The 25,540-nt window shown below is 54.8% G+C and overlaps 9 protein-coding genes across 9 annotated transcripts; 7 read left to right on the forward strand and 2 right to left on the reverse strand.

Annotated features, from left to right (window-relative positions):
• Positions 1-2,022: 2,022 nt before the first annotated feature.
• PUNSTDRAFT_61743 (uncharacterized protein) lies at positions 2,023-2,646 on the forward strand (the record flags this gene model as incomplete). The annotated part of the gene is given in 2 exon segments (XM_007379869.1): positions 2,023-2,275; positions 2,294-2,646. Coding segments are annotated over 2 exon segments (606 nt in total), but the record flags the coding sequence as incomplete, so codon positions are not given.
• A 2,656-nt stretch (positions 2,647-5,302) lies between these two features.
• Positions 5,303-6,705, forward strand: PUNSTDRAFT_49607 (UbiE/COQ5 methyltransferase). The gene is made up of 3 exons (XM_007379870.1): positions 5,303-6,127; positions 6,174-6,375; positions 6,425-6,705. Exons 1-3 carry the CDS (start codon positions 5,743-5,745, stop codon positions 6,660-6,662), a joined length of 825 nt encoding a protein of 274 aa, XP_007379932.1. The 5' UTR covers positions 5,303-5,742; the 3' UTR covers positions 6,663-6,705.
• Positions 6,706-6,934: 229 nt separating this feature from the next.
• PUNSTDRAFT_60778 (Cullin-domain-containing protein) lies at positions 6,935-9,643 on the forward strand (the record flags this gene model as incomplete). The annotated part of the gene is made up of 9 exons (XM_007379871.1): positions 6,935-7,133; positions 7,199-7,278; positions 7,335-7,502; positions 7,552-8,424; positions 8,477-8,657; positions 8,709-9,170; positions 9,225-9,354; positions 9,411-9,513; positions 9,566-9,643. The coding sequence occupies 9 exons, from the start codon at positions 6,935-6,937 to the stop codon at positions 9,641-9,643; spliced, it is 2,274 nt and encodes a 757-aa protein (XP_007379933.1).
• Positions 9,644-9,769: 126 nt separating this feature from the next.
• PUNSTDRAFT_81543 (Fcf2-domain-containing protein) lies at positions 9,770-11,278 on the forward strand. Its single transcript, XM_007379872.1, has 4 exons — positions 9,770-10,112; positions 10,167-10,437; positions 10,502-10,684; positions 10,746-11,278. The coding sequence occupies exons 1-4, from the start codon at positions 9,817-9,819 to the stop codon at positions 10,962-10,964; spliced, it is 969 nt and encodes a 322-aa protein (XP_007379934.1). The 5' UTR covers positions 9,770-9,816; the 3' UTR covers positions 10,965-11,278.
• Positions 11,279-11,645: 367 nt separating this feature from the next.
• PUNSTDRAFT_141093 (uncharacterized protein) lies at positions 11,646-14,053 on the forward strand (the record flags this gene model as incomplete). The annotated part of the gene is made up of 2 exons (XM_007379873.1): positions 11,646-11,899; positions 11,980-14,053. 2 exons carry the CDS (start codon positions 11,646-11,648, stop codon positions 13,877-13,879), a joined length of 2,154 nt encoding a protein of 717 aa, XP_007379935.1. The 3' UTR covers positions 13,880-14,053.
• A 905-nt stretch (positions 14,054-14,958) lies between these two features.
• Positions 14,959-17,293, forward strand: PUNSTDRAFT_124252 (MFS general substrate transporter; the record flags this gene model as incomplete). The annotated part of the gene is made up of 10 exons (XM_007379874.1): positions 14,959-15,168; positions 15,230-15,454; positions 15,505-15,609; positions 15,665-15,758; positions 15,809-15,907; positions 15,957-16,025; positions 16,078-16,235; positions 16,287-16,363; positions 16,422-16,565; positions 16,616-17,293. 10 exons carry the CDS (start codon positions 14,959-14,961, stop codon positions 17,184-17,186), a joined length of 1,752 nt encoding a protein of 583 aa, XP_007379936.1. The 3' UTR covers positions 17,187-17,293.
• A 90-nt stretch (positions 17,294-17,383) lies between these two features.
• Positions 17,384-19,904, reverse strand: PUNSTDRAFT_124253 (uncharacterized protein). The gene is made up of 3 exons (XM_007379875.1): positions 19,492-19,904; positions 18,887-19,425; positions 17,384-18,834 (listed from the first exon to the last, which is right to left on the reverse strand). Exons 1-3 carry the CDS (start codon positions 19,879-19,881, stop codon positions 17,673-17,675), a joined length of 2,091 nt encoding a protein of 696 aa, XP_007379937.1. The 5' UTR covers positions 19,882-19,904; the 3' UTR covers positions 17,384-17,672.
• A 3,139-nt stretch (positions 19,905-23,043) lies between these two features.
• PUNSTDRAFT_42007 (uncharacterized protein) lies at positions 23,044-23,472 on the reverse strand (the record flags this gene model as incomplete). Its single annotated transcript, XM_007379876.1, has 3 exons — positions 23,044-23,101; positions 23,159-23,256; positions 23,320-23,472. 3 exons carry the CDS (start codon positions 23,470-23,472, stop codon positions 23,044-23,046), a joined length of 309 nt encoding a protein of 102 aa, XP_007379938.1.
• A 118-nt stretch (positions 23,473-23,590) lies between these two features.
• PUNSTDRAFT_49611 (NAD(P)-binding protein) lies at positions 23,591-25,149 on the forward strand. Its single transcript, XM_007379877.1, has 6 exons — positions 23,591-23,667; positions 23,730-23,880; positions 23,951-24,045; positions 24,111-24,447; positions 24,519-24,921; positions 24,997-25,149. The coding sequence occupies exons 1-6, from the start codon at positions 23,611-23,613 to the stop codon at positions 25,040-25,042; spliced, it is 1,089 nt and encodes a 362-aa protein (XP_007379939.1). The 5' UTR covers positions 23,591-23,610; the 3' UTR covers positions 25,043-25,149.
• The last annotated feature ends 391 nt before the right edge of the window (positions 25,150-25,540 follow it).

A 25,540-nucleotide genomic window follows, 5' to 3' on the forward strand; every position in this document is an offset into this window, starting at 1 on the left:
TCATCGGCGATACCTAAAGAGGTAATAAGACGGTTAGCCTGTATGGGAGGCTTGAGGGGTCTTGTGTTGATGTGTTGTACGACGCGCCGTGCGTCGAAGTTCCTAGAGAAATAAAGGGAGAGATTAGTTGTTCCTTTGGTGGCGGAGGCGATAGAGCATGGGAAACGGATTCGAACAGCCTATGGTGGCTGTGTAGAGTCGATAGAGTCGATAGAGAGTCGATAGGGAAGCTGTCCAGGCACTTGAGTCCTGACAGAGAGAGAGTTTAGCAGATGACTGCTGAGTACTTTTCGGGGGGAACTGATTGATTTCTCATTCATGCCGATTCAGCTACATTTTATACTCCTTAGCTAGGCCAGCTTTCTGAGTCATATTAGTAATCCTAGCAGTGCTGAGTCAGCTTCTGACTCAGCTGAGTCATGATTTGTCATGTGCTGACTAAGATTGGGCACCGCTTGGCAATCCTTTCCTAATATGGTCAGACTTTCCTGGGCCAGTTTAAGGTACATGCTTGGTCTATTTTACTTAGATTCTATACTACTACATAACAGAAAGGCTGCAGAATGAATAAAAAATGGAGGTTTTCGAGCAGTTCCGCACCTATTCACTTTAGGGGCGGGACAATGCGCAAGTCGCTGATGCCCCTTTGAGTCATCAGAATGCAGAGCTATAGTTTGACATACTTGTCACCTTCTGCTTTTATACAACTGCCTCGATGGCAATGTTAGTTTTCAAGAGCCACAGAGAGATCACAAAATGCGCCACAACGGCCCCCCTCGTGATCCTCCCTCCAGGTTGCGCTGGTGAGAAAGTACGAGCCAGAAGCCTTTTGAAATATTGCCGGCTGCACACCGGCTCCCGCTGTTGGCAAGGTCGGTAAGCCAGCTGAACAGGGCAATTCGGGCCAGTTGGGTGCCGGGCACTCTCAGAGGCTACAGCAGCACCGTGAACCGGTATCTCCGCTTCTGCAAACAGGAACACATCCCCAATGAAGAGAGGTTCCTGGCCCCAGAGGTAGTGCTATGCACGTTTGCCACTAGGGCTTTGGGGAAGCTGGCGGGGAGACGGCAAGGAGCTGGATCACAGGCCTTAAAGCGTGGCATACCGTGCAAGATTCCCTTTGGCTAGGAGGCAGAAGGCTTCAGCAGGTCCTGAAAGGCATCGAGAACCTGAGGCCCCGCGAATCGTGCAAACCACCAAGAGGACCAGTCACATGGGATATGCTGTGCCAATTGCACAGGAGACTAAAATTTGAGTCGGCCTTCAACACCGCAGTCTTTGCAGCTGCTTGCTGCATGTTTTGGGGGCAGTTCCGTGCCAGTGAGCTCCTTCCGAACTCCCAAACGGTGTTCCAAGATCACCTCCCAAAGCACGGAGATTTCCACAAACCCTCCAGGACATCGGCTTCATACTCCATTTTACTCCCCTCATTGAAAACTTGTTATGCAAAAGGGGAAGCAGTGTTTCTACATCAACAGCGCGGCTCAATAGACCCCATCTATGCCCTGGCATACCACCTACAGAAGACCAATCTACCCTTCAGCTTGGCTCTCTTTGCATTTTGGACCTCATAGGACCCCAAACTCCTCACCAGACTGGCCTTCCTTGCGCGCTGCAACAACCGGGCCCGCCTTTCGTTTGCTTGCAGAGGGGGCGGCCCTTGTGGGCCACTTCCTTTCACCCAAAATGAGAGGAAAGGGCTGACTGTCAGACAACCATATACAGACACCTTTGTACTCAGGGTGGTGGAAAGTGTGCGCACGGGGTCACGTGAGTGACACACGTCTTGACCTCGTATTTTTTCTGCATGCCTCCTGCTGGAGTCAAAGAGTTTACCCCCAGCAAAAGGGGTCATATACTTGCTCTACTCGACGAAGGATACTACTATGCACAAATTGCTGAGAAAGTCAGAGCATCGAAATATGGGGTAGCTGGGACTGTCTGGAGGGAGCGCAAGTACCATACTCGGAACTCCCTGCCCTGTTTAGGACGACCACGCAAGCTTACAGACCGTGACGGCGTCATATTATCCACACTGCCCGGAAGCACCACTTTGACACATATCAAGCTGTTGCTGATCATGTGGGCACTGTCAAAGTACAACAAGTCCGACAGGCTCTCCATGATACTGGCTACCGCCGCCGCACTGCATGCCACAAATTCTACATGGCTGCTGCTGCTGCCAAGAATCGTCTTGCATGGGCATGGGAGAACTCAGAGAGGGACTGGAGCACAGTTATCTGGACTGATGAATCTTCGATCGAGACCAGTGAATGTCCATAGAACCAAAAAGTCACCCGGCACCCTAGCAAAGAATTCCTCCTCAGCAACATACAGCCAACATTCCGTAGTGGGAGGAAGTCAATCATGCTCTGGGGCTGTATTGCCCACAACAAGAAAGGGCCATTGGTTGTGCTCGAGACAGCTGCAATGACAATAGGAACGAAGTTGAGGGGCGGGTTGGGTGGAGATGAGTATGTGAAGCAGGTGATGCAGGGACCCTTGATTGCTTGGATCAGGGCTATGGAGGAGGAGAGGGGTCAGGAGATGCTGGTGGTTGAAGATGGAGCATCGCAGTGCTCTCGCAAAGAAGGCTCGGGCAGAGTTGGGCATCAAGAGCCTCTCACATCCTGCAAGTTCACCTGATCTTAACCCCATTGAGCCACTTTGGCTTTACTCAAGAACAACGTAGTGGCTACTAGGGGATCCTCCAACTCTGTCCAAACACTCAAGGCAGCAGTACAGAAGGCATGGGAGGAGATAACAGATGAGGAAGTTGGAAAACATACCCAGACAATGAAGGCTCGGGTGGAGGCAGTGAAAAAAGCTCAAGGCTGGCAAACACCATTCTAGTATAGTAGTCCTAATATACCATATATGCCATATATCTATTGACATTGTATGATCTACGCTCAGCAGAAAGAACAAGAGGATTGTTGCGGCGCGGGTCACTCACGTGACCCCGTGCGCACACTTTCCGCCACCCTGAGTACCGTACAATTGACAAGATGTGGATGGGTGTCAAGATCGGATACAAAGGGAGGAACAAGGTCAGAGGACCGAAGTCCAAAATGTAGATATGAAGAATAGAATGAAAGAGAAAGGGGAACTCAAAGGTAGAGTCGGAGGGGAGTTGGAGATGCGTCGGCGTTGAGTCGATAAGTCGGAAGCATTGGTGAAGTCGAGATCGGATGCGACCCAAGCCTAAGCTTGTGCGCTAGGCTGCTACATGCTCTGAGTCCGCAGGAGAGAGAGAACGAAGCTTAGTCGATATTCAAACTGACTATCTACGGCAAGTTTGACGGTTTATATACACAAAATAGAACAATGGCGAAGTCGGAGATGCGGAGATTGGAGGTGCCATTCGGCGCACAAAGGAAACATACGGAGATGAGTGATAATGCATGGAACACAAAGGGAACATATCTAGAGAAGGGATGGAAGGGACGGTCCAAAAGATCTGTCACAAGCGACGGGAAACTAAAGTCTACAAAGGGAAACTATGATGTCAAACAAAGGGAACAGGAAACAGGAAAGTCGGAGTTGAATCCATTCAGAGATCTGGAACCACTGGGGCGTTGAGCCGCCGGTGGCCCGGTGCATGTGATAGACGTATCCTGCCCTTGGCCAAAACGGGAAAGGCGGGATTGATGTCGGTGAAGAAGTCGGCAAAGAGTCGGAGATGAGTTGGAGAAGCTCGGTGCAGATCAGTGAAGATTGGCAGAGTGGATCGGCGTAGATCGGTCTGGATCAACATGTAACACTTGCCCAGCAATCTTACCCCTTGCATTGCAGACGGCATGCCGCCCAACATTTAACAACACCGTAATGCATGCCCGACATGCCGCCCGACATTTAACAACACCATACACCAAATTGAGCAATCTGAATATGAATTCCTAACAAATATTGTATGTTGATGTGGTTGAAGATGTGATATGTCATACAGATACATGACGGGAAGTAGATAGTATAATTGATTTCACGTTATTTCTTTCTCTTCCTTACAGTCAAGACCGTTACCCCAGATACATCTATAGCTGAGGGCTGACGTTCCTTCGCGGGATCAAATTTGTTTGACACATGTACGGTACCGTAAACATGTTCGTGGTACGTGTCCCTGGGATGACTAGGTGATTTAAATCCTCGGTCTTCAGCTGGTGATCGACTGCGACATGCTGCTTCGCTCAACAGAGCCACGCTAGACTGGTTGACCACCGTGTTCGTGATGTTAGACTTGGCAGCCGCGACATCCCCTGAAACCCTTGTAATGAGAGCGCGATTAGTGGTCATCGATTGCACGCTGGGAGGAAGGGCCGAAAGTTTAGAGCCAGACCTGCTGGTTGGTTTGAGCGCGGTGGGTGGTGGGAAGTGGTCGGCTGTGAAGCCTTCGCACAGCGCCTTGATAGCGCTCTCGATGGTGTCCGTGGCACGATATGCGCGTTCCGCGGTCGAATACTCTGTTCCCGTGAGGAGTGTTGCGAGCACCCGACGATTGACATTCGAAGAAACTTGCCCCGGCTGAGAGACGGAGGACACGTCCGGCGGTATTGCGTCGTGTTGCGAGCGTGACGTAGGCAGCGAGATAGTGGATTGTGGAGATGGAAATCGAATACCGAGCACGAAGAACCCAGTCACCGCGCCTGCGACACACTCCTGTCGAAACGACATGCGTTCCCAAAACTCGTCCGGAGTAACCTTGCCCATTTCGCCTTCTGGGCGCGAGGTTTCATCGTCTGAAGAGTGTCGTGTAGTGACATCTTTGTCGTTCCTCCTCCGCTTTCGTTTCGGCGATTTTACCCCCAAGTGTTCGCTGGTGTGAGCTATCTCATCCATGAACCGACTCTTGGGATCATCATCAAAGGATGGTATATAGTGTCCAAGATTGCGAGTCTGGACGCCCTCATCATCGTTGGGCGGTAGTGGACATGGAAGTGGTATCTGCGTTCTTGCATACGGATGCCCGTAGACCCAGGCTGTAGGACGCGGTATCGAGGATGTCGGATGAGGGACTCCAAGAGCTTGAATGGCTTCAGTTTCATTCAGGCCAGGAAGTACGTATGAGAGTTCAAGCTCGGAATGTGCAGGTTGCGCGAGCGCGACGTCGGTGAAGACCCCTTTCCACCATGCGCACAATTTGACGTCTGTAAGCGGGTGCTTCCCACTGTATTCGGAAGAGTTGGGAAAGAGGTATTGGTTTTGTGCTCGTGCAAAGACGTGAATCCACAGGGTATGGATAGGAAGAGGACACGTCGATGAATCGGAGTAGAAACGGAGGAAAGCTTCCACAAGGCGACGGGTGGGTGACGGTGCGGAACAATGCCCAGTGGTATCCACCTTGCATACGTTCAGTATAGCGGATGATGTCTGTCGAATGTGGTACAGGGAAGCTTCTAATCCTGCCACAAGGATACGGGGTCTGTCGTCGGAGGTTTGTTCGGAGACGAGGACGAGGATGTCTTGCAGGTCGACTCTGGGCCGCGGGATAGCGTACGGGAAGAGGTCGCCGTATTTGCGTGGGGCAGAGACAAGGACATGGAGGTGGAACGTCCTTGTCCCCGGTAGTGTTTTGAGCGCGTCGAGGAGGGCGTCGCGGAGTTTCATGACGAGTGCTCTCGAAAGAGGTCGTCGGACTCGCTCTCGGCGTCTCGACACCTCCAGCCAGCTTCCTCTCGCTCGCCCCTTCCGCTCATGAGGCCCCTCGCCCGCTTTGCGTCATGTTCCATACGCTCGATACGGCGAATGCATACCCGCCATAGTCATCAGGGTTCGTCTTTGCGCACCACCCACTTCGGTTACAAGACCGTCCCGGAGGAGGAAAAAGAGGGGCTCGTCAAGAACGTCTTCAACTCTGTCGCGAGCTCATATGATCTCATGAATGATGCCATGTCCTTTGGCATTCACCGTCTATGGAAAGACACGTTTGTTTCCTCTCTGGCGCCAGGGAAGAACGGGCCCATGCGGTGTCTAGACGTCGCTGGTGGAACTGGCGACATTGCTCTGCGAATCCTTGACCACGCGAGAGAGACGTACGCCGACAGAGAGACCGTCGTCGAGGTCGCTGACATCAACACGGAGATGCTGAAGGAGGGATATAAACGATTCAAGAAGACTATGTATCACAACAGTTCGTCGCGCGGTTGTTGTAATGCCCTATACTCACTCAGTCATAGCACCGCAGGTTTCGTTTCATGAAGCGAATGCGATGAAGCTCCAATTCCCTAGCGATACGTATGATTTATATACGATCGCGTTCGGTATTCGCAACTGCACATCAATACCTGATGTGCTGCAAGAAGCGCACAGGGTGCTTAAGCCTGGCGGTGTTTTCGCTTGCCTAGAATTCAGCAAAGTCAACAATCCGCTACTAGCCACGTAAGCTTGGCACCCCCAGTCGTCTGGTATACTAATGACCCCTGCGTAGTGTGTATGATCAGTACTCGTTCTCCTTGATCCCACTTATGGGAACAATCCTCGCCGGAGATCGCGACTCCTATCAATACCTGGTTGAGTCTATACGGAACTTCCCAGCCCAGGCTGATTTTGCAAAAATGATTCAAGAAGCGGGCTTTGCGACAGGAGAGATGCGGGAAGGCAAAGGAGGGGCCTGGCGTGATCTCACCGGAGGTGTTGCTTGCATACACACTGGGGTTAAGCTATAATATAATCCTATATCTAATCCTTTTCTGCAAACCCCTCATAAACCAAAGATGCCGTAGTCCGAATATTCCACCTAGATGAGCGCAGACCCTTCGTGTTCTCAACGCTCAGTACCCGCGGTCCGCGCCCAGTCGCGACAGGCACAGTGGCTGTACGCGCCGCGCAGGCTTGTCCTCCTCCTAAGCTCATCTTGCGACCAAACACGCCACTCTGAGCTGCGCTGATCAGCTCCTTCTTGTCCAGGATGTCGACGGCAAGCAATCAACCGTATCCTATGCCGCCTGCGACGGCAGACTTAGTGACAACATGGGCGTTCCTGGAAGAAGGAGTTGACCATATCATGACCAAACTTCAAACTGGCGTTTCCTACTCAAAGTACATGTCTCTGTACACGGTGGCGTACAACTACTGCACGTCGAGTCGGATGCAACCCTCAGCTGGCGGCGCAGAACAAGGTGGCTTAGCTGGACGAAGTGAGTGGTCCCTCGACACATATCTGTGTGATCCATGATGCTAAAGGATCTGTTATAACAAACAGCAGGGGCGAACTTGATGGGCGCAGATCTATACAACAACTTGATCCGGTACTTCATCACCCACCTGAAAGAGCTACGTGAAGTACGTGCCCATCATACTCGCGCATCTGCGGGATCAGGCTGAAGCAACGAGTACAGGCATCTGACTCGCTGCAAGACGAAGCCTTGCTTACGTACTATGCTGGGGAATGGGACCGGTACACTACAGGCTCGAACTACATCAACCGATTGTTTACCTACCTGAACCGGCACTGGGTGAAGCGCGAGCGAGATGAAGGTCGGCGAAATGTTTACCCCGTTTACACGGTGCGTTCGATCATCAGTATACTGCGGTTAGACGCTCATAGCATTGCAGTTGGCGCTTGTGCAATGGAAAGCCAACTTTTTCTTGCATGTGCAAAGCAAACACCAGAAACTCGCCGGCGCCATTCTGCGCTTGATTGAGCGGCAACGCAATGGGGAAACCATCGACCAAGGTCTGATCAAGAAAGTTGTCGACTCCTTCGTATCCTTGGGCCTGGACGAGACCGACATCAACAAGGTCTCATTTGAAGTCTACAACGATCACCTCGAAACGCCTTTCCTCGAAGCGACGGAGAAGTACTACAAGGCCGAGTCCGAGGCATTCTTGGCAGAGAACAGTGTATCGGATTACCTCAAGAAGGCAGAAGAACGGCTGAAGGAGGAAGAGGATCGCGTAGAACGGTATCTGAACACGAACACGCGCAAAGCTTTGATCAGCAAATGCGAGCATGTTCTAATCAGGCAACACGCCGAGCTCATGTGGGAATCGTTCCAAGGCTTGCTCGACTTCGACAAGGACGAAGACCTTCAGCGGATGTATGCGCTTCTCGCGCGCATCCCGGAGGGCCTTGAACCCCTGAGGAAGAAGTTTGAAGAGCATGTGAAGAAGGCCGGCCTGGCTGCGGTGGCGAAACTGGTCGGATCTGGGTCTTCCGAAGCAGAGCTTGATCCCAAGGATTACGTTGATGCTCTCTTAGAGGTGCATCAGAAGAACTCTGAGACCGTAACACGTAGTTTCAAGGGCGAGGCTGGTTTCGTTGCTAGCCTGGATAAAGCTTGCAGGGACTTCGTCAACAAGAACGCGGCCACCGGCACCTCCTCAACGAAGTCTCCTGAACTACTTGCCAAGCATGCCGATCAATTACTACGGAAAAACAACAAGCTTGCAGAGTCGGAAGACCTCGAGGGCGCGTTGAACCGCGTCGTGCGTGAACAGTCAACCTTCTCCGACAGAGTGATTGAACGTTAATCCATAGATGATCCTCTTCAAATACCTCGAGGATAAGGACGTGTTCCAGCAATTCTACTCTACCAAATTGTCGAAGCGGTTGATTCACGGCGCATCCGCTTCTGACGAAGCGGAAGCGAGCATGATCGCCAAGCTCAAGGACGCTTGCGGTTTCGAGTACACCCAGAAGCTGCAGCGCATGTTCACCGGTATGTAATTTTCGTCCTTTCGGTGGGCTTGCTCCCCTGACGCTTTTCAAGACATGTCATTGAGCAAGGACTTGACCGACCAGTTCAAAGAACGTATGACACAGAACCACGGGGACATGGACCTGAACTTTTCGGTGATGGTCCTCGGCACCAACTTCTGGCCATTGAAGCCGCCCGAACACGAGTTCATCATCCCGAAGGACATCCTTCCAACGTACGAGCGGTTCTCGAAGTACTACCAGCAGAAGCATTCCGGGCGGAAGCTGACGTGGCTGTGGAACTACTCCAAGAACGAGCTTCGGACGAACTACACGAACCAGAAGTACATTCTGATGACCAGCTCCTACCAGATGGCCGTGCTCGTCCAATACAACGACAACGACACGCTCAGCTTGGACGAGCTGATGGCAGCTACCTCGATCAGCAAAGACATCCTCACGCAGGTATTAGCGGTCCTGGTTAAGGCCAAGATTCTCATCAACGAGGAGACGGATCAATATGACCTCAATCCCAGTATGTGCATCGTCCTCGCCGTGCTGCTCGTTGTGGCTGATTGCCGTGACCCAGACTTCAAATCAAAGAAGATCCGCGTGAACATTAACCAGCCTATCAAGGCTGAGCAGAAGGCGGAGAACTCCGAAGTGATGAAACATGTCGATGAGGACCGCAAATACGTGATACAAGCAACGATTGTTCGGTACGAACTATCCACGCCGCTATTGAGTAGGTTACTCATCACTGTGGCCGAGATAGGATCATGAAGGCGCGAAAGACAATGAAGAACCAAGCGTTGATTCAAGAGGTTATATCGCAGATTTCGCAACGTTTCGCCCCCAAGATCCCGGACATCAAGAAGGTCCGTTTACGCTGATTATTTGGGACTACAGTCGACTGATTTTTTTCATAAGGCTATCGACACGCTCATGGAGAAAGAATACATGGAACGAGTTGAAGGAACTCGAGACACGTTCGCGTACATTGCATGATCATCTCGTTCAGTTTCCGTTTAGTACGAATGTATTCCACATTACTCAGCACAGCCACTTCCCCCATCGCAATGACATGTAAAATAACTATAGCCTTCCTCTCCATCTCTTTAGACGGTGCTGCTACAGACGTCTGACACTTGTTTAGACGGTCGATAGACGGCTCGTTGATCATGCCGTCACCCCCAGCCGCGGGGCCAAGCTCTCCTCCCCCCCGCAAGCTAAAGGCGCCTTCAGCCCCTTCAGGCGGTTATTCGAGTTCTTCGTCGGTTTCGTCTTCAGAGTCGGACTCGGCGTCAAGCTCTGACGAGGAAAGCACAACAAGCGAATCCGACGAAGAAATCAACCCAGAGTACCTTGATTCCCTTCTCGAGAGGGCACGGCGGAATGTACAAGCGCGAAAGGCTTCATCGACCGTCGAGGAGGACGTTATACGACTAGAAGGCGTCGATGGAATAGCGACGGATGCGTCAGTCTTTTCGTTCGTCATTCTTATTCGCCAAGCTAACGATGCCTACGGCAGCGTCCTTCCCGCCCTTGACCCCGGACCTCTGCCTCCGCCATATATCACAACAGAATCTGACAACAACACGGAAAACACGATAAAAAAGCAGCGTCGTCGCCGGAGAACCGACGGGGCCTCCGCCAAAGTCGCCGACCCTGAGGCAACGCGGACCGAGAATGCTGCTGCCGCTATCGCTAGTTATTTCCAAGGCGCCCCCGCCCCGCCATTACCCCCTCCTGAACTCGATCCCAAAACTGGACGGGCTTTGACCAAGAAGGAACGGAAAGCTGTACGTGGACCTCGTGCCTGGATGGCAGTATGAACGCTCTCGTGCTAATCTATGCGACTTGCAGCTCAAGGCTGACACTGCTGGCGCATCCTGGTTCGATTTGCCCGCTCCTCCCGCCGCGGAGCTCCCACGGCTCTATCGCGAGGTCGAAGCACTGCGCCTACGGAACCATCTTGACCCCAAGCGTTTCTATCGAAAGGAGGAGGGAGAAGGAAAGGGAATCAAGGGATTGCCCAAGTACTTTGCGGTATGTCTCACTTGTTTCTGACTATCATTGGTACAGGTGCTCACAGATGGTTTGTCCCTAGATCGGAACGGTTGTCGCTGAACGCTCACCATTCGACACGGCTTCGCCAAGTAACCTAACAAGGGCGGCGAGAAAACGAACGCTCGTTGACGAACTAGTGGACGATGCAGAGGCGAAGTCGTACGCGAAGAAAAAGTTCAAGGAGCTGCAGACGGTCAGAGGAGCCCGAGGCAAGGGTACGCTACGGGCGAAGAACGCCCTGCGGAAGAAGAAGTGGTGATGGAACGAGAGTTGTTGGGCGCAACTCGGTGCTTCTCGAGGCTGCGATCGTCGACGTCGCCTCGGGCCTCGCTGTTGCACCGTATTCAGCGGCAGCGGCTAGGTTTGACGACCTATCGCCTTTTCTTCGCGGATCCGACTGGACGGGAGCGATACGTCATGGATGCGTCCATACGGATATACGCGAGAAGGTCGAGGGCCTTCGCATCGTCATGGGGGATCACCGATGAGATTGCGTGCAGATGTCGCGGTTGCCCAGACTCCTGATGTCGAGCACGGCGTAGTGTATGTCTTTATCCATTGGATGTTATCGCAAGCACATGGTGCAGTGTTTGTTTCTGACTCTGAGGATCGGAGTGGCCGCGCCGGAGCGCCGCTCATTGTGGAAGTGATGGTTCGGCGGATGGAAATAAGAAGGGCTGCGATCGAGCGCGCTCAATGAATCAAGCAGGCCGGGCGCGGTCAGAACTCGGTTTGGCACTGGTGCCGGAGCCTGCGTGCGTTCGTAAATGAATGGGTCGTTGACGGCAGCCTCGGAAGAGCAGGTGTGTGAGGGTGAGTGCAAACGGAACAAGGCGAAGAACGTCTGGGAGCAGAGCGTTCCTCAATCAACCTCGCGCTCAAGCCTCCCTTCCGCAGGGCCCCCCCTCTCCCTCCTCGTCCACCTCCCGGCCGTTCTGTCATGTCTGCCAACAATGCAGCCGCCGTCGCGACGCATTCTCCACGCTCCTTACCTTCCTTTGCACAGACGTTCAACAAGGGCTCACTCTCCGACATTTCCGGCACGGACAACGCCCTGCCACCCATCCAGACCATATCACCGTCCATGGACAAGCATCAGCGGCCCCGGTCTCCGCCACGTAGCGACGTCGACGAGTCCAGAGCAGCACGGAAACGACCCCGACACGAAGACGGCGCACCCGCGCCGGATATAACGTCAGTATACTCGGCTCTTTGTCTCGCTTTCTCGCTTTACTGGCTTGGCTCAATCCACGCGTCTGACTCCCTCTCATCAGGCCGGTGAAGGAAGAGCAAGATGAGCTGATGGACGAGCCACTCTCACCCCCTCGGCCTTTGGGCGTGTCGCATTCTGTATCTTATCAAGAATCCGCTGGCGCGCCCTCCCCTTCAACCACGAACGCTCCCCAGTCCAAGCGACGACGTGTCACCATCAGCAGCATGGCGCATCCCATCAATACCAACGTTCGTCAAGGATCCGTGGACGCCGCCGGATCGAATCCGATATCACCTGTCGTCATGGGTCTCCAAATGCCTCGCGACGATCCGACCGCCCTCGAGCAAGTGCGATCCATGTTGACCGTCAAGCAGAAGCAGAAGGCTCTCATCGAGCAGCGGCGGGAGAGTACCGCGGGCTTGACTCCAGTCCAACCCTCTGGCCCAAGCTTGGCCGGAGGAGCCCCTCAGGATGAACGGTACAAATCGACAAGTGGAGGACGCGCGGGAGGCCGTACCCCTCCTTCAGGCCCGCCGCTAGCTAGCAGGCCGCGTGGAGGGAGCATGGCTGTCGGTCCCGGTGCGACGCACTCTAGACCTGGCGCGTCATCCATTCGTCACCCCTCTCCTCCCCCCATCTCCTCGTCAAGCCAGACATCTCACGCCGCGGCTACGCATGTGTCAGTGCCTGGAGGAGCTCTTCCAAACAGTCTTCCCCCGCCGCCTGGCAGCTTTACAAGGCGTCGCGCGGGCCAGCTCGGCATAGGAGGCAAGAAAAAGCCTGCAGATATCTTGATCAGCCCCCGAGATGCCCACGCCTCAGGTGATTTAGCACCGTTGATACAGAGCGCGCCCCCAGTGCCTCAAGCGGGATCTGGCTTCCCTGGCCGCTTCCCAATGGCCTTGCCCAGCCTGCCCTCCGCGATGGGGACCGGCCCGAGTTTACGCCGCGTGACGGCGAGTAGAGTACCGCCCACGCCGACGTCCTTGACCACGCGTGGCGCCGCGGCAGCGGCAGCCGCGCGTTCTCCGCCAAGTACCCGATCGGTTCCGATCTCGAATACCTTGGTTCCTCCGACGCCGACGACGCTCCGCCATCCGGGCTATGCCGGCGAGAAAGCAGCGTTCCTCGCTCCGTTCGAGATGTTCTATGACGCTTTGGCGGATTCGAAAGAGCTGAAGACGTGGCTATCCGATCAGCTCCAAAAGTCGAACGCGCTTATACAAAATCTGCAACAGCAGCAGGAACGATTGGACGATCTCGTCGCCTCTTCGGTGGAGCGTCGGTTGGCCCCCATCAAGGAGGAATGTTACAGTCTCCATCGCAGGGTGGCTGACCTAGAGGATGAGCTGCGACGGTACAGAACCCCGGGAGGACTTGGGGACACATCGTACGGAACCCACTCCATGTCTAGCAAACACCCGAACGGTGCTGGGGGAATGACTCAAGACGGTTACACTTTCCCACCGGTCGATCGTCACGCAATGCGGCCATCTTTGACGAGGCGCATCTCCTCTCCGCCGCGCGACATGCCTAGATCGTACGGGACCCGTAGCACTGTGGAGTACGACACTTCGTCTCCGGTACCCTTCGAGGCGAGCAGACGTCACTCGGTGTCGACAGCTCGCTTTGAGCCACCGCGTCTGCCACCACCACCTGGTTCGTCACGCTCCGAACACCCTATGACATTGGAGGGTCCGGGCCAGCCCGCCTCAGGTTCGGTCCACGCCATGTCGCCGTACGCTCAGCGTCCATCCCTCAGTCGTCACAACTCGACGCAGAGGACGTCGGAGTATCGTCGGCCGGGCGCGCATCCTTCTCGTGATCGAGAATCATCTTACCGACACCGCGCGTCTAGATCCCCGTCACCGGCTCGGGTTCGCAGCCCTAGTCCCAGCGAGGAAGGACGCTCCCCATCCACCAGTCGTCCGCGCTCCCGTTCTCCTATGGATAACCGTTGATGTCCGCCGTCTTATGGGTAATGTAACGCTGAGATCTCTCATGTCTTGCATATATGTTCATCACTTGTACATACATGTTCATCATTCTTGCTTGTTTTTGGGGGTTTTTCTTTATTACCATTCATTCGTGCCACGGACTCGCTCCCGATCTGTACAAGTACTCGAGGAATTCAGCATACCATCTGCGATGACAGGCGGTGTTCTTAGGCTGTCTACGCAGTCTATGTTTTTTTTCGGATTCCCCGATCCGCCGAGGCACGTGAAACATCACCCACCGACCCATCCTCCGTCCAAGAGTTCTCAACCGGTCCAAATCACCCCCAAGTACATCATCCTACGGGCTGATTTCCCCTGAGGCTAGAATGCAACAACGCGACAAGCCATGCACCCCTGAGTGTAGCTAATTTCGATAATACTCAGGTGAGAAAGGTGTGGCTATAAACAGGATGAGAACATATGGGTGTCTTACGTGATACTTGAGCTCTCCAGCGCGTCGGGTTCAGGTGAAGCCATAGAATTCAGATGAAGCCATAGAAGAATGGAGGAAGCTCTGATTGGGGCTGACATGCCTCCGACGATTCGCTGTTTAGGAGGTGCAGGCATGCCGGAGACATCGCTGCAACCAAAGCGTATAGGCACATAATTGAGGAGACCAAATGCGAAGGTTGCGGAGCGCGGGACGACCTCAGGTGCATAGATATCGGCGAGGTACGGATCCAGAAGAGAGCTTGCTGACGTTGGCGCTGGCACAGAGAAGAGTCCTCCCACGTTGGACACGCCAGCGAACCTACTCAAGCGTCGACGATAGCCCAGGCCAGCATAACGCTGTGGGGTCACTGCAAAATCTCTTCGTTCTGTTTCATGCGACTCCTGTCTGTGCTAGGAGCCAAGTCGGACGATGAAGCTTGGCACGCGGGATGGAGAGATCCGAAACGGGCGGGTTGACGTTTATCAGATAGTGGTCTGATACGGCTCCGCCTATCTGATAAAATTCCCAGGCGGATCAGTTTTCGTATGAACGGGCCTGTATGGGCTAATATAAGAACGGAACCGTCGCCCCGCCTTCCCCTTGGCCCACCATGTCCATATCCTCCCACTCCCAGCACAAGTTCGACCCGCAGGACTCCACGACCGAGCTGCACTTGCTCGGTGAGACTTCTCCTGGTGTACGCAGGATCGAGGCTATCAACGCGACCTTCACAAAATGGACCAAGGTCTTCCTCTTCGTCGGCATCTTCTTGGTCAGCTACGCCTACGGTCTTGACGGAACCATACGATACACTTACCAGGTTCGCTACGCTTCAATGAATTTTCACCGCCGGACCTGCGAAGCTGACAATTTTTTTCTAGTCGTACGCTACGAACAGTTATGCGCAACATTCGCTGCTTGCCACGGTTAACGTTCTGCGCGCCGTCATTGCTGCCGCCGCCCAGCCAACGCTCGCAAAACTGATGGACGTGTTCGGTCGCTTCGAAGTCCTCGTTGTCAGCATAGTATTCTATGTCGTCGGTACGATTGTCGAGTCCACGTCAACCGGAGTACGAGGCTTCGCCGGCGGTGCCATTTTGTACCAGGTTTGCATGTCTTTCCATACCGTACGAATAATATCGTTGACGCGCTGTAGATTGGGTACACAGCGATCATGCTGATTGTTGAAGTACTCGTTGGCGACACAACCGCGCTCCGCAACCGTGTGCTGTTCTCTTTCGTTCCCGCAACACCGTTTGTGGTATGCAGTATCTGAAGCTACTGCGCGATCCCTCCGGCTTAGCTTGTGATTGTAGATCAACGCATGGGTTTCTGGCGACGTCACTTCAGCCGTCCTCGGCGCAACTACCTGGCGCTGGGGTATTGGCATGTGGGCTCTCATTTACACTGGTAAATAACCCGGCTGCGCTGCCTCACCGATGCTTAAGTATGACTCTCAGTTTGCGCCTTGCCGTTATGCATAACCTTGGCTTGGGCAACCAAGCGGGCTTCACACTCAGTAAGCATGGAGAAGTATCGGACGCCCTTCCAACAGCTCGGTGAGTTGCAACCATCGCAAGTCATCCGGCTCATTAAACCCGACTTCAGGCTTCAAGGATCTTATGATTGCCTTGTTCTGGCAACTCGACGTCATTGGAATCATCCTCATTATCGCAGGCAAGCAAAGATTCATCATACGGGAACGCCTTATTGACCTGGATATATACAGTATTTGCCCTTATCCTTGTACCCTTTACCATCGCAGGCTCCGCCGCCGAGCAGTGGCGAGCCGGGCACATCATTGCGATGCTCGTTATAGGCGTATGCTGCGTTCCCGTTTTCGTTCTGTGGGAAATGAAGGCTAAGCACCCTCTCGTACCGTTCCGCGTAAGTCTCCCAGAAGATATCATAAGTCTGCATATTCATTCCGCCCTATAGCTGCTCAAGGATCGCGGTGTTTGGGCTGCGCTAGGGATCGCTCTATTCCTCAACTTTGCGTGGTATCTCCAGGGCGAGTGCGTATCATCATCGTAAATGCTTCATCATCTGCAGAGATCTGAAAGATCTCCCCAGCTACCTGTACACTGTTCTGGTCGTAGCTTTCGATGAGACCATCAGCTCAGCCACTCGCATCACCAATGTTTATTCGTTCACCTCGGTCCTTGTCGGGTGTGGTCTGGGTCTGATTGTCCGCTACGTCCGACGGTTGAAGCCATTGTACGTGCCCTGCCGATTCTCCCAAGTTATAGGAGCTGAATGGGTTTTAGCATTGTGTTCGGCGTCTGCTTGTTCATGGTCGCCTTCGGTCTCCTGATCCGCTTCCGCGGCGGCAATGCAAGCCACAGCGCTATTGTCGGTGCTCAGGTCGTCCTGGGCTTCGGAGGAGGCATGTTCTCGTACCCCGCGCAGGCCAGCATCCAGGCCCATACCCGCCACGAACACTTGGCAGTGATCACCGCCATTTATCTCGCCTCCTACAACATTGGCAGCGCTCTCGGTGGTTCCGTCTCTGGCGCTATCTGGACGAACGTTCTTCCTGAGCAGCTGTCCTCCCGCCTCGCGAACATCAACTCGACGCTCGCGGCGGAGGTATACGGTTCCCCACTTACTACCGCCATCTTATACCCCGTCGGCACCCCGGAGCGCGATGCGATCATTGCCGCCTACAAACATACGCAGCGCCTGCTCTGTATCACCGGTATCTGCCTCTGCGTGCCCCTCCTCGTCTTTGCTCTGCTCCTCCGTGACCCCAAGCTTGGTGACGAGCAGAGCTTGCCGGCGGCAGAGCGGCCCGCGGTCGACGGCGAGGAGCCAGTTGACCGGCCGGAAAAAAACTGAATCCCACTGCCTTCTCATCGATGTCGGCTACCGGTAATGAGCTGTCGCATCGAAGTACTCTATGTGTGACTGTACTCTATGTAATGCTCTGCGGAAATCACTTTATTGCCATCAACCATTGACGACGGAACGAGATTGCTAGGTTACAACAAGTCTAATAGACCCGTAAGCCCAACAATAAACAGCTCGAGAAGGGGGAACATGCGACACGACGGGCTAATGAGTCGTGAAGTGAGGTACGGCATAAGAGTCGTGAGTGAAATGGTCGTAACAAGGAGTGCATGGGGTATGGTGTCCTTGTATTGAAACAGCTTTGAATGCATGCGATGAGCTAGAATAACAATTGACATGAGGGTTCGTGATGGTCCGAGACACTGCATATGCGATAAAGAAAAGAGAAAAGAAAGTTGGTGGGATTTGACGAAGACTCTCTTGACTGCAACCCGCCTGCGGAGGGAACAACACGGCGTCGCCGGCGATGAGAAATTAGCTTCGATGACGCATCATCATCTCCGTGTTGACCATGAGACTCTTCAATTCGCCCAGCACCTCCTTCTGGTGAGGAGATATGAAACCGGGCTGCGTGGCAGTCCAGGAAATGAACTGGTCGAGGCATTGTTCCGCGTGGATGAGCCTGCCATGGGGATCCTGAAGGAGTTCGTCAAGAGTCGCAGGCCCGAAAACCTGAGGGAGCATCCCCCCGATGATCGTAGCCCTCACTTTCATGGCAGCCTTCACGGCAGGCTTGAGGGGAGCATAGATGGTAGTGCGCCAATCGGAGGAAGGAGTCATGGTAGACTGGCCCTGTGACTGCTCGGGCGCCGATACGGTGCTTGCCTGACACTCCGCCATGCCTTCGTATGTGCCTGAAGCTTGCACGGACGATTGAGGATAAGCGGTCGTGACCCCAAGCATGGGCTGAGCCGATTCTTCATGAGGCGACGCAGAAGTCTGCGGTGCGGGCCACGCCGCTTCCAACCCCGAAGCGCGCTGTGCCTGCCCTGAGCCCGAGGGTTGTTGATCAGCATCGGTCGCAGGCTGCCACGATGACTGAGCCTCAGGGGGAGTGCCGGTGGAAGGGGAAACGGCTTCAGACGACTGGGAAGGCTGAGTCCATGTATCCGCAGTCTGCGCCTGATTGGCAGCCGGGTCCGGAACGTTCGCTTCGCGAGGCGGAGGCTGACCTAGAGTTGCCAACCAGTCGCCGTTCTCGAACGGAGTGAGATGCTCTATGTCCCCGTCAAGCGGGATGCCGAAGTTCGGGCCAAGAACAGAGGGATGAGGATAGGTGGGGACAACGCCGATAGACGCGTAGTATTCCTCCGTCATTTCGTGGATGTACCTCTTCGGTTTTTTGGCAGCGGCGTTGTCGGACTCTTCCTCTGGAGGATGGCCACAACCCATAGCGCGCGCCGCGCGCGTATTCTTTCCATCGCCTTGCCAAACGCCACGACGGATCCCGTGGCGATGCTTGAAGTTTTCGATCCACCCGGAACTGGCTTTAAACTTGTCCTCGGGGATCTCCATGGTGCGAGCTACCTCCTTCGCCTTCTGGCGTATCGACGCGTCCGTAAGGATTTGCTTGGCGGCATCCATCTCGACGAGCCATTTCTGGAGCTCCATCTCGATCTCCGGGAACTTGGAGGGTCTAGGTCACGCGATGAGGGGGATGAACGCAATCGTTGTTCGTATCGGCTCACCGGTGCTTCGCTATTTTCATCTCTTCGTCGGGCCGGACGTGCAGCCACTTGGCCTTGTTCTTCAGAATTTTGCTGATCGTGCTGCGCTCGACGCCAAACCGGCGGGCAATGTCCTCTTGACGCATGCTAGGGTTATCCTTGTGGAACTGACAGATCGACCTGCGATCGACGTTGTAAAGGCGATTCTTCTTGTGTTTCTCGCGAGAGTTGGTGGACACGGCGTCGGTAGTCGCAAGGGAAGCGATGCTTTGCCAGGAGCTATGAACCGATGCGGAAGACATCGACGTGACGGCAGACGCGATGCTGAGCGCAGGAGAGGCAGAACGTGCATTGGAGGTAGATCCAGAGGCGGAACGCGCGTGAGAAGGAAAGAAACCATAATGAGAGTAAGAAGAGGACGACGAGGATGAGGTCGAGATGTACGGCGAATGCGGTGCCGCCATCGAGCCCGCGTTCGTGGAGGGATATGGATTGTTATTATTAATATAAGTATTAGGCGAGTCCGCGCGCGACGAGGGGGCGTTAACGTAGAATGAGGACTGGGGGACGGACACCATGAAAGACGTAAGTCGGTCGAAGACGCGTGATAGCACAAAAACACTCACAGTACTAGACGTGTTCGGAGCAGCCTTGTTTTGCTGCGCCATTTTTGCGGCTCTACGCGTAAGCACTCGACTGGGCCCGATGCTGCTCTCGACCTGCGGCATGCTCAGGTCCACAGCGTGCGGTGGCAACGCGTTCGACGATTGCGGTTGATATCGCGAAGCGTAGTCGGCCGATGTTGCGGCGGCGTAATCGAAATGTTCGCCTTGCGGATGGACTGGTGAATAAACGACGCCGGGCTGTTGGCTGGTCGAGGCGGAAGTGCCGGCGGTTGGTGGTGTCTGCGACGACGCCCATGACTGTGTCGCCGCTGGCGGCGGCTGCACGCTCATCGCGGGCGCAGTCTGGTCGCGAACTGATGAGTAGGCGGCAGCAGGTTGAAAGCCTGCCATCAACTTGTGACCTCCAAGGCGGCGGAGGTGGAAGGACGGGAGCAAGTGGGAACAAAGACGCTGGCAAAGTTTTATACGGATGCGATCTCCAGCGACGACCTTGGCTCTTACCACCACCTTGTATTCCGGCCCTTGCAACATGCGCATTGTAACTACTTTAGTTCTCCCTCCTTCATCAATTCGACAATTCAAATCGCCTCCTGCCTTGTACCTCCTGCATGCAATGAGCGAGCGATTGCGCGACAACGCTGTCTGATCGGGTACTGCCTGCCTCCAAGACATGACGATCCAGGTACATGCCCGGCAGCGCACGGCCTCACGCGATCATTTGATACACCCGTTCGCCAGCCCGCCTACCTTGCATCAATCGTTCGTGCATTTACACAACGGGCGTCCGCTCCAAACTGCAGTCTTCTGCTCCATCCATGCTCCTACGTTCGCTCGTGCATCGCCTGAGCGTTCTTTCCCTGCCCTGGTGGCATATATCGATGCGCGAACTGAGCAGTGCGTGCGCTATCATCGGTCGTCCCGGGCGCCTGAAAGCTCCGCGTCAGCTTCTGCATCAGCAACACGAACTTTGACCGCTCTCAACCGCATGTGGATGAGAAACTCCCCTGCGTCCACGCCGCTCCGCGCCCGAAAGATCGGCTACCGCGAAGAGGACCATACCCAGGATAGCCCCAGATCACTCATATGAGCACCTCATGTTCGTCTGATAAGACGCCGGCGTGTTCAGAATTGTCACCGAAACGGGATTATCTCCACGGGACGTTTCCTTTGTCCGCCCGTGAGTGCAATGTGGAACTCCCGAGTCCGGTTCTGGTCCCATGTCAGTCCGCGAGAGAGCGCGTTCGGTCTTCTGAAGCTTGGAGCGTAAAGTCAACCGCAGCCACTGGGCGTTCGAAGCCCCGATGGTGGGAAGCAGTAGACCGCCGCCGAGCATCTGAATGAACTTGGTTGGCTTCGCGTTACCTACGAACTGAGCTCCGTAGCATGACGACATGTCGAACCGAACTCGGGCCTACCAGTAGAGTCTGTCTGTCTCTCGATCATACATGCGTACTGGGTCTGACCGTGTCTTGACCTGTAGGGCTGTCTCGTGCTGTTACGAAATCGTGAACGTCTGGCTGTTGCCTCCGACTGACGTGACCTTGGACGACATCAAGACACTGCCATGATTGCGGACCCCTCCTTTCCTCCGGGTCGAACCGGCGAGTTGAACGTATTCATATCCGAACTCCTTGGATCCTGTCCTTGGATCCTGTTTTAGATCGGAAACTCGAATGGTAGTGATCTCGGTCGGACATCACCGGATACTTGTCGGCCAGCGACGATTGGCTGCGGCGATGCTTGAGTTTCTCGGTAAATCATTCAACAGTGGAAGTCCTCCTTGAAGATAATGACACATACGCTGGACCTACGCTTTCATCCTACCCGTTTGGCAGGCTGCTACTGATCTGCCTCCACCACGATTTTGATCTAGTGGCTCGGAGACGAGGCACAGGCAATACTCAGGACGGCCCTTGGGATGCAACACCCTGGTGCGCCGCCGCGGAGAAGCGGTTTCGCCGCTAATTCCTCGTTCCAATGCTGTACATGCGACAGCATGCATATCAAACCTAGAGACTCTGCGATTCAACCGTGCCGGGCGTGGTTAGGCATGTTGATCGCAAGTATTGCTATCATGGAACTCTGCACTCCGATTGCAGTGTGCGTACGAAACGGAGGCTAGACGAATCTCGGCGTCCAGCTTGTCTTCTTCCTTGGCTCCATGTACTTCCGCCCGACCTACTCTTGCTCTTGATTCTCTTCGATTATCGGAGCCAACTTCAGGGTCGGTGTATGCGCACACGTGGTTACGGGACCTCAGCTGACCCGCAGTCTTCCATTCTCGCCCATGGACGAAGGAAGCACCAATCGCTTGAGCTGCGTCGGATGGTCCCGGGTTTTGCTAGCAGAGCGCCAAAAAGCAACACTATGCGCTTGCTTCAATGGCTCCTGATATAATCCAGCATCCGTGGGCTACCAATGGGATCATCCACCTGACCCCGATTGGATGTAATCCAATCAACTACATACCACGGTACGTACATTGTTGGCTGAATCGATTACGCACGGCCATGCAGTTTGGGCGTTGCACGAGAACCCATGGTTCCGAGAAATACACGTTTAGAGGTGGATTCGTCGGCGGGATTTTCCTAGACTGCGTACTCAAGCATGGACTCACAGGAGCAGACATGAACATGTGCATCCTCTGAGCTAGCAGCTAGCGGCTGGATCGTCGGTTCCGTGCGTTTCGTGTTATTTGGATGATGTTGCGTCCTATCGTTTGCTTTAACCCTTGAGCTTCTTCAGGACGTTCGTATGTCGTATGCTCCATTGGCCGATGGTCACAATATCGTATCAGTTTCTATTCAGGCCAATAAACTCCTCGCACTCATGACTCAGTGATAATCTGCGTGCCGAAACATGTCATCAAATGGTTTGTATCCATGTCAAGACATGCAACGAGGGATCCGTGTGCGACGGACATATAGCCTCGACCGTATATGCGGAGAGCCGAGAACAGACAACGGCTCACGCAATCAATTGACAGGGTATGGAGAAGCTTGTCGGTATGGGTACTGAAGCCTGGAGGATCAACACCTTCCCTACTGGCCGTTTTTGCCCCGTTCGACCTGTTCGTCTCGCAGGCCAAGCCGCGATAGGTAGCGTGATAGCAATAGCTATCACTAACGCCGTAGGTTAACCAATTTCCCGCGGAAAGATCTGGTCAAAGATGTCGCTCATGAAGGTTGCCCCATTTCAGCGGTGTACATGAGCTCGTAAACATGCAACGGCATACGTTGAAACATGACCGCAACCACACTCATTCCGCTCGCACAGCATCCGCAAAGCAGCTTCGCCCGCGTCCAGCTCCATCAAGATTTGCCGCATCGGGAAGCATTATCATGCATCAAGTCATGCACGGAGTAGACGGGCGTCAGTGTCCTGAGGCTTTGTGGACCTTGTGGACCTGCAGTCCTGCTTGCAGATAAGCCAATCGCCGTTCCGCATAGTCAATCGTCTGAAAATCGAATTGGATTAGGGAGGAGGGACCTCAGGAGGAGTTCCAGGTGTTACTGACAATGTGGCACCTCGTACATCGCTAGAGGCACGGGTTCACGCTTTGTCTTTCCCCTTCCTCGCGACTGTTGCCTCCTTTTTCGAGGCTTGGGCGCTGTAAATGACACATATCAGCCGAATTGTGGGCTGAAAGAGGCTTTCGCCAACTCACGCTTCGTCCCCGACATTTTTCATGATGGTCAGCTTGCCCGAGGAGGCGGCGTTGACCATCTGCTGCTCGACCGACTTGTTGATCTTCGCGCTTAGTTGCTAAGATGATGCATCGTCATCAGTGCCCATTCTGCACAGACGCAAAGCATGGATGAGACGGACCTTGTGCATAGCGGCCTGCTTCACGAGCTGCGCCTTCTTGGGCGCGATCTGCCGTTTGCCCTTCTTCATGTTTGCAGCCGCCTTCGCCGCATGTCGTCCCGAGTTGGACCCAGACGCCTTCTGCGAGAGCCCCTTGGTCTTGCCTTGGACCATATCAGCGTGAAGCGGATGTGCGGTTACAAAGTAAACCGAGGTCGAAGATTGGATGGCGGAGAGTGAGAAAGTCGCGTTCGGCCGTCCCCGGCTCACGTTGCCCGCTCGTCCTCGACAACGACAGTCTTTACTATTACCATGCTCGCGAGCTCTTCGGCCGGGCGCCTGCAGCGCACGGCGACGAGGCAACTCAAGGTACTATCCGACCTGTGATCGTGGCTCTCATACTCGACTCACTGGGCAATCTTCGACTTCAGCGGGCCATCCATGACATTACGGTTTCCGGAGGACCCAAATCCAAGCCCATAATATCCTACGGTCCCCCAGGTCGAAGCGCGGTCTCCGGTCACGTCGCCACCGTCTTTGGCTGCACCGGTTTCCTTGGCCGCTACGTCGTAGCGAAGCTAGGTTCGTTCACAGTGTGTACATGTTGCGCATGGGCGGTCTGGCTTACGGCCGTGACCGTTCTGCTCTGTAGCGAAGATTGGAACGCAAGTCATCGTTCCCTACCGAGATGAGGACGAGATTCGTGTGTTGAAGCCCATGGGTGACCTCGGCCAGATCGTACCCCTGGTACGTCCTAGCCCTGCTTGTCCGCTTACACCAGGGCCTCTCGTTGACTACCCCGCCTCGCTCAGGAATGGGACATCCGAAACATCGCCCAGATCGAGCAATGCCTTCGCCATTCGGACACGGTCTACAACCTCGTCGGGCGCGACTACCCCACGAAGAACTTTTCCTACACCGACGTGCACGTCACCGGCGCGTCGACCATCGCCAAGGTCGCGGCGGACAACGGCGTGTCGCGCTTCGTGCACGTCTCGCACCTCAACGCGGACCACGACTCGCCATCCGAGTTGTACCGCGCCAAGGCGGCGGGCGAGGAGGCGGTCACGGCCGCTTTCCCCGACGCGACGATCCTGCGGCCCTCAGCCATGTTCGGGCACGAGGACAAGCTCCTGAACAGCGTTTTCAGTGCGTTTCCTCGCTCCCCCTTCTCCATATCTATTCATCGAGAGCGCGTAATACTCATTCACCGGAAACAGACTGGCCGATCTGGTTCAAGCTGAACGACATGCAGACCAAAGTCCGGCCCGTGCACGTCCTCGACGTCGCGCAAGCCGCCGCCAACCTTCTCTCGACCCCGGCGCACGCGGGCGCGCTCAACCTGCCCGGCCCGCGCACGGTCACGTACGAGTACCTGCTCGACCTCGTGAGCACCGTGACCTACCGCCCGCCGTCCAAGGCGCCGCACCTGCCCAAGTCGCTCGCCAAGCTCGTCACGGGCGCCGTCGAGCGCGCGGTGTGGTGGTCGACGACGAGCCCGGACGAGATCGAGAGGAAGTATATCGACGACAAGGCCGTGCCGGGCGACTGGGACGTCGTCGGCGTCGAGCCCGACGATATCGAGCAGTTCGCCGTCGCGTATCTGCGGGCGTATCGCGAGGCGTACGTGTTCTCGCGTTTCCCCCCCCCCTCTTTTTTTTTTTCTTCGGTCGGTGCTGACACGGATTTTGTACGCAGGGAAACCTATTCGAGGCCGATGGTGCTTCCCCACTCGAGGATGTGAACCGGCGCCGTTTCTGTTTGTTGCGTGGGCAGATCGGATGTATCCTAGATTTGGCGCGTCGAATGCGAGAAAAACGATCAGATCGTCGGCGTTGCCCGACGCTGCGCGCTCCGTCGGACTCCGACCACGGAGATGAGAGTGCGCGGCTGGAGGGCGATCAGGTGGCATGTGTTCCACGAAGGTTATCGACCTCTGCGCGTTACACGCACGATCGATACGCGATCTTCTCCTCGATTGGGCGGGCCCTGCGCCCGTTTGGTATCCGAGCTCGTGAAGCGACAACGTCCCTGAGCTCTCTAACGACAGGAAGTGAAGTGCCTCGTGCGTCGCTACGGCGTACGTTCCATATACGTTGCACGCTTCATTTTGCCAGCCCTTCGTTTCTTTCATCGCGCAAAGTGGGTACTATGAAGGACGCTCGTAGAGTTTAATTGGAGCAGCGTCCGGGACGACGAAACGCAAGGCACGGGATGTTTATCGCCTGATCAACGTCAACGG

This window comes from Punctularia strigosozonata, assembly GCF_000264995.1.
Source record: "Punctularia strigosozonata HHB-11173 SS5 unplaced genomic scaffold PUNSTscaffold_2, whole genome shotgun sequence".
Classification (NCBI taxonomy): Eukaryota; Fungi; Basidiomycota; class Agaricomycetes; order Corticiales; family Punctulariaceae; genus Punctularia; species Punctularia strigosozonata.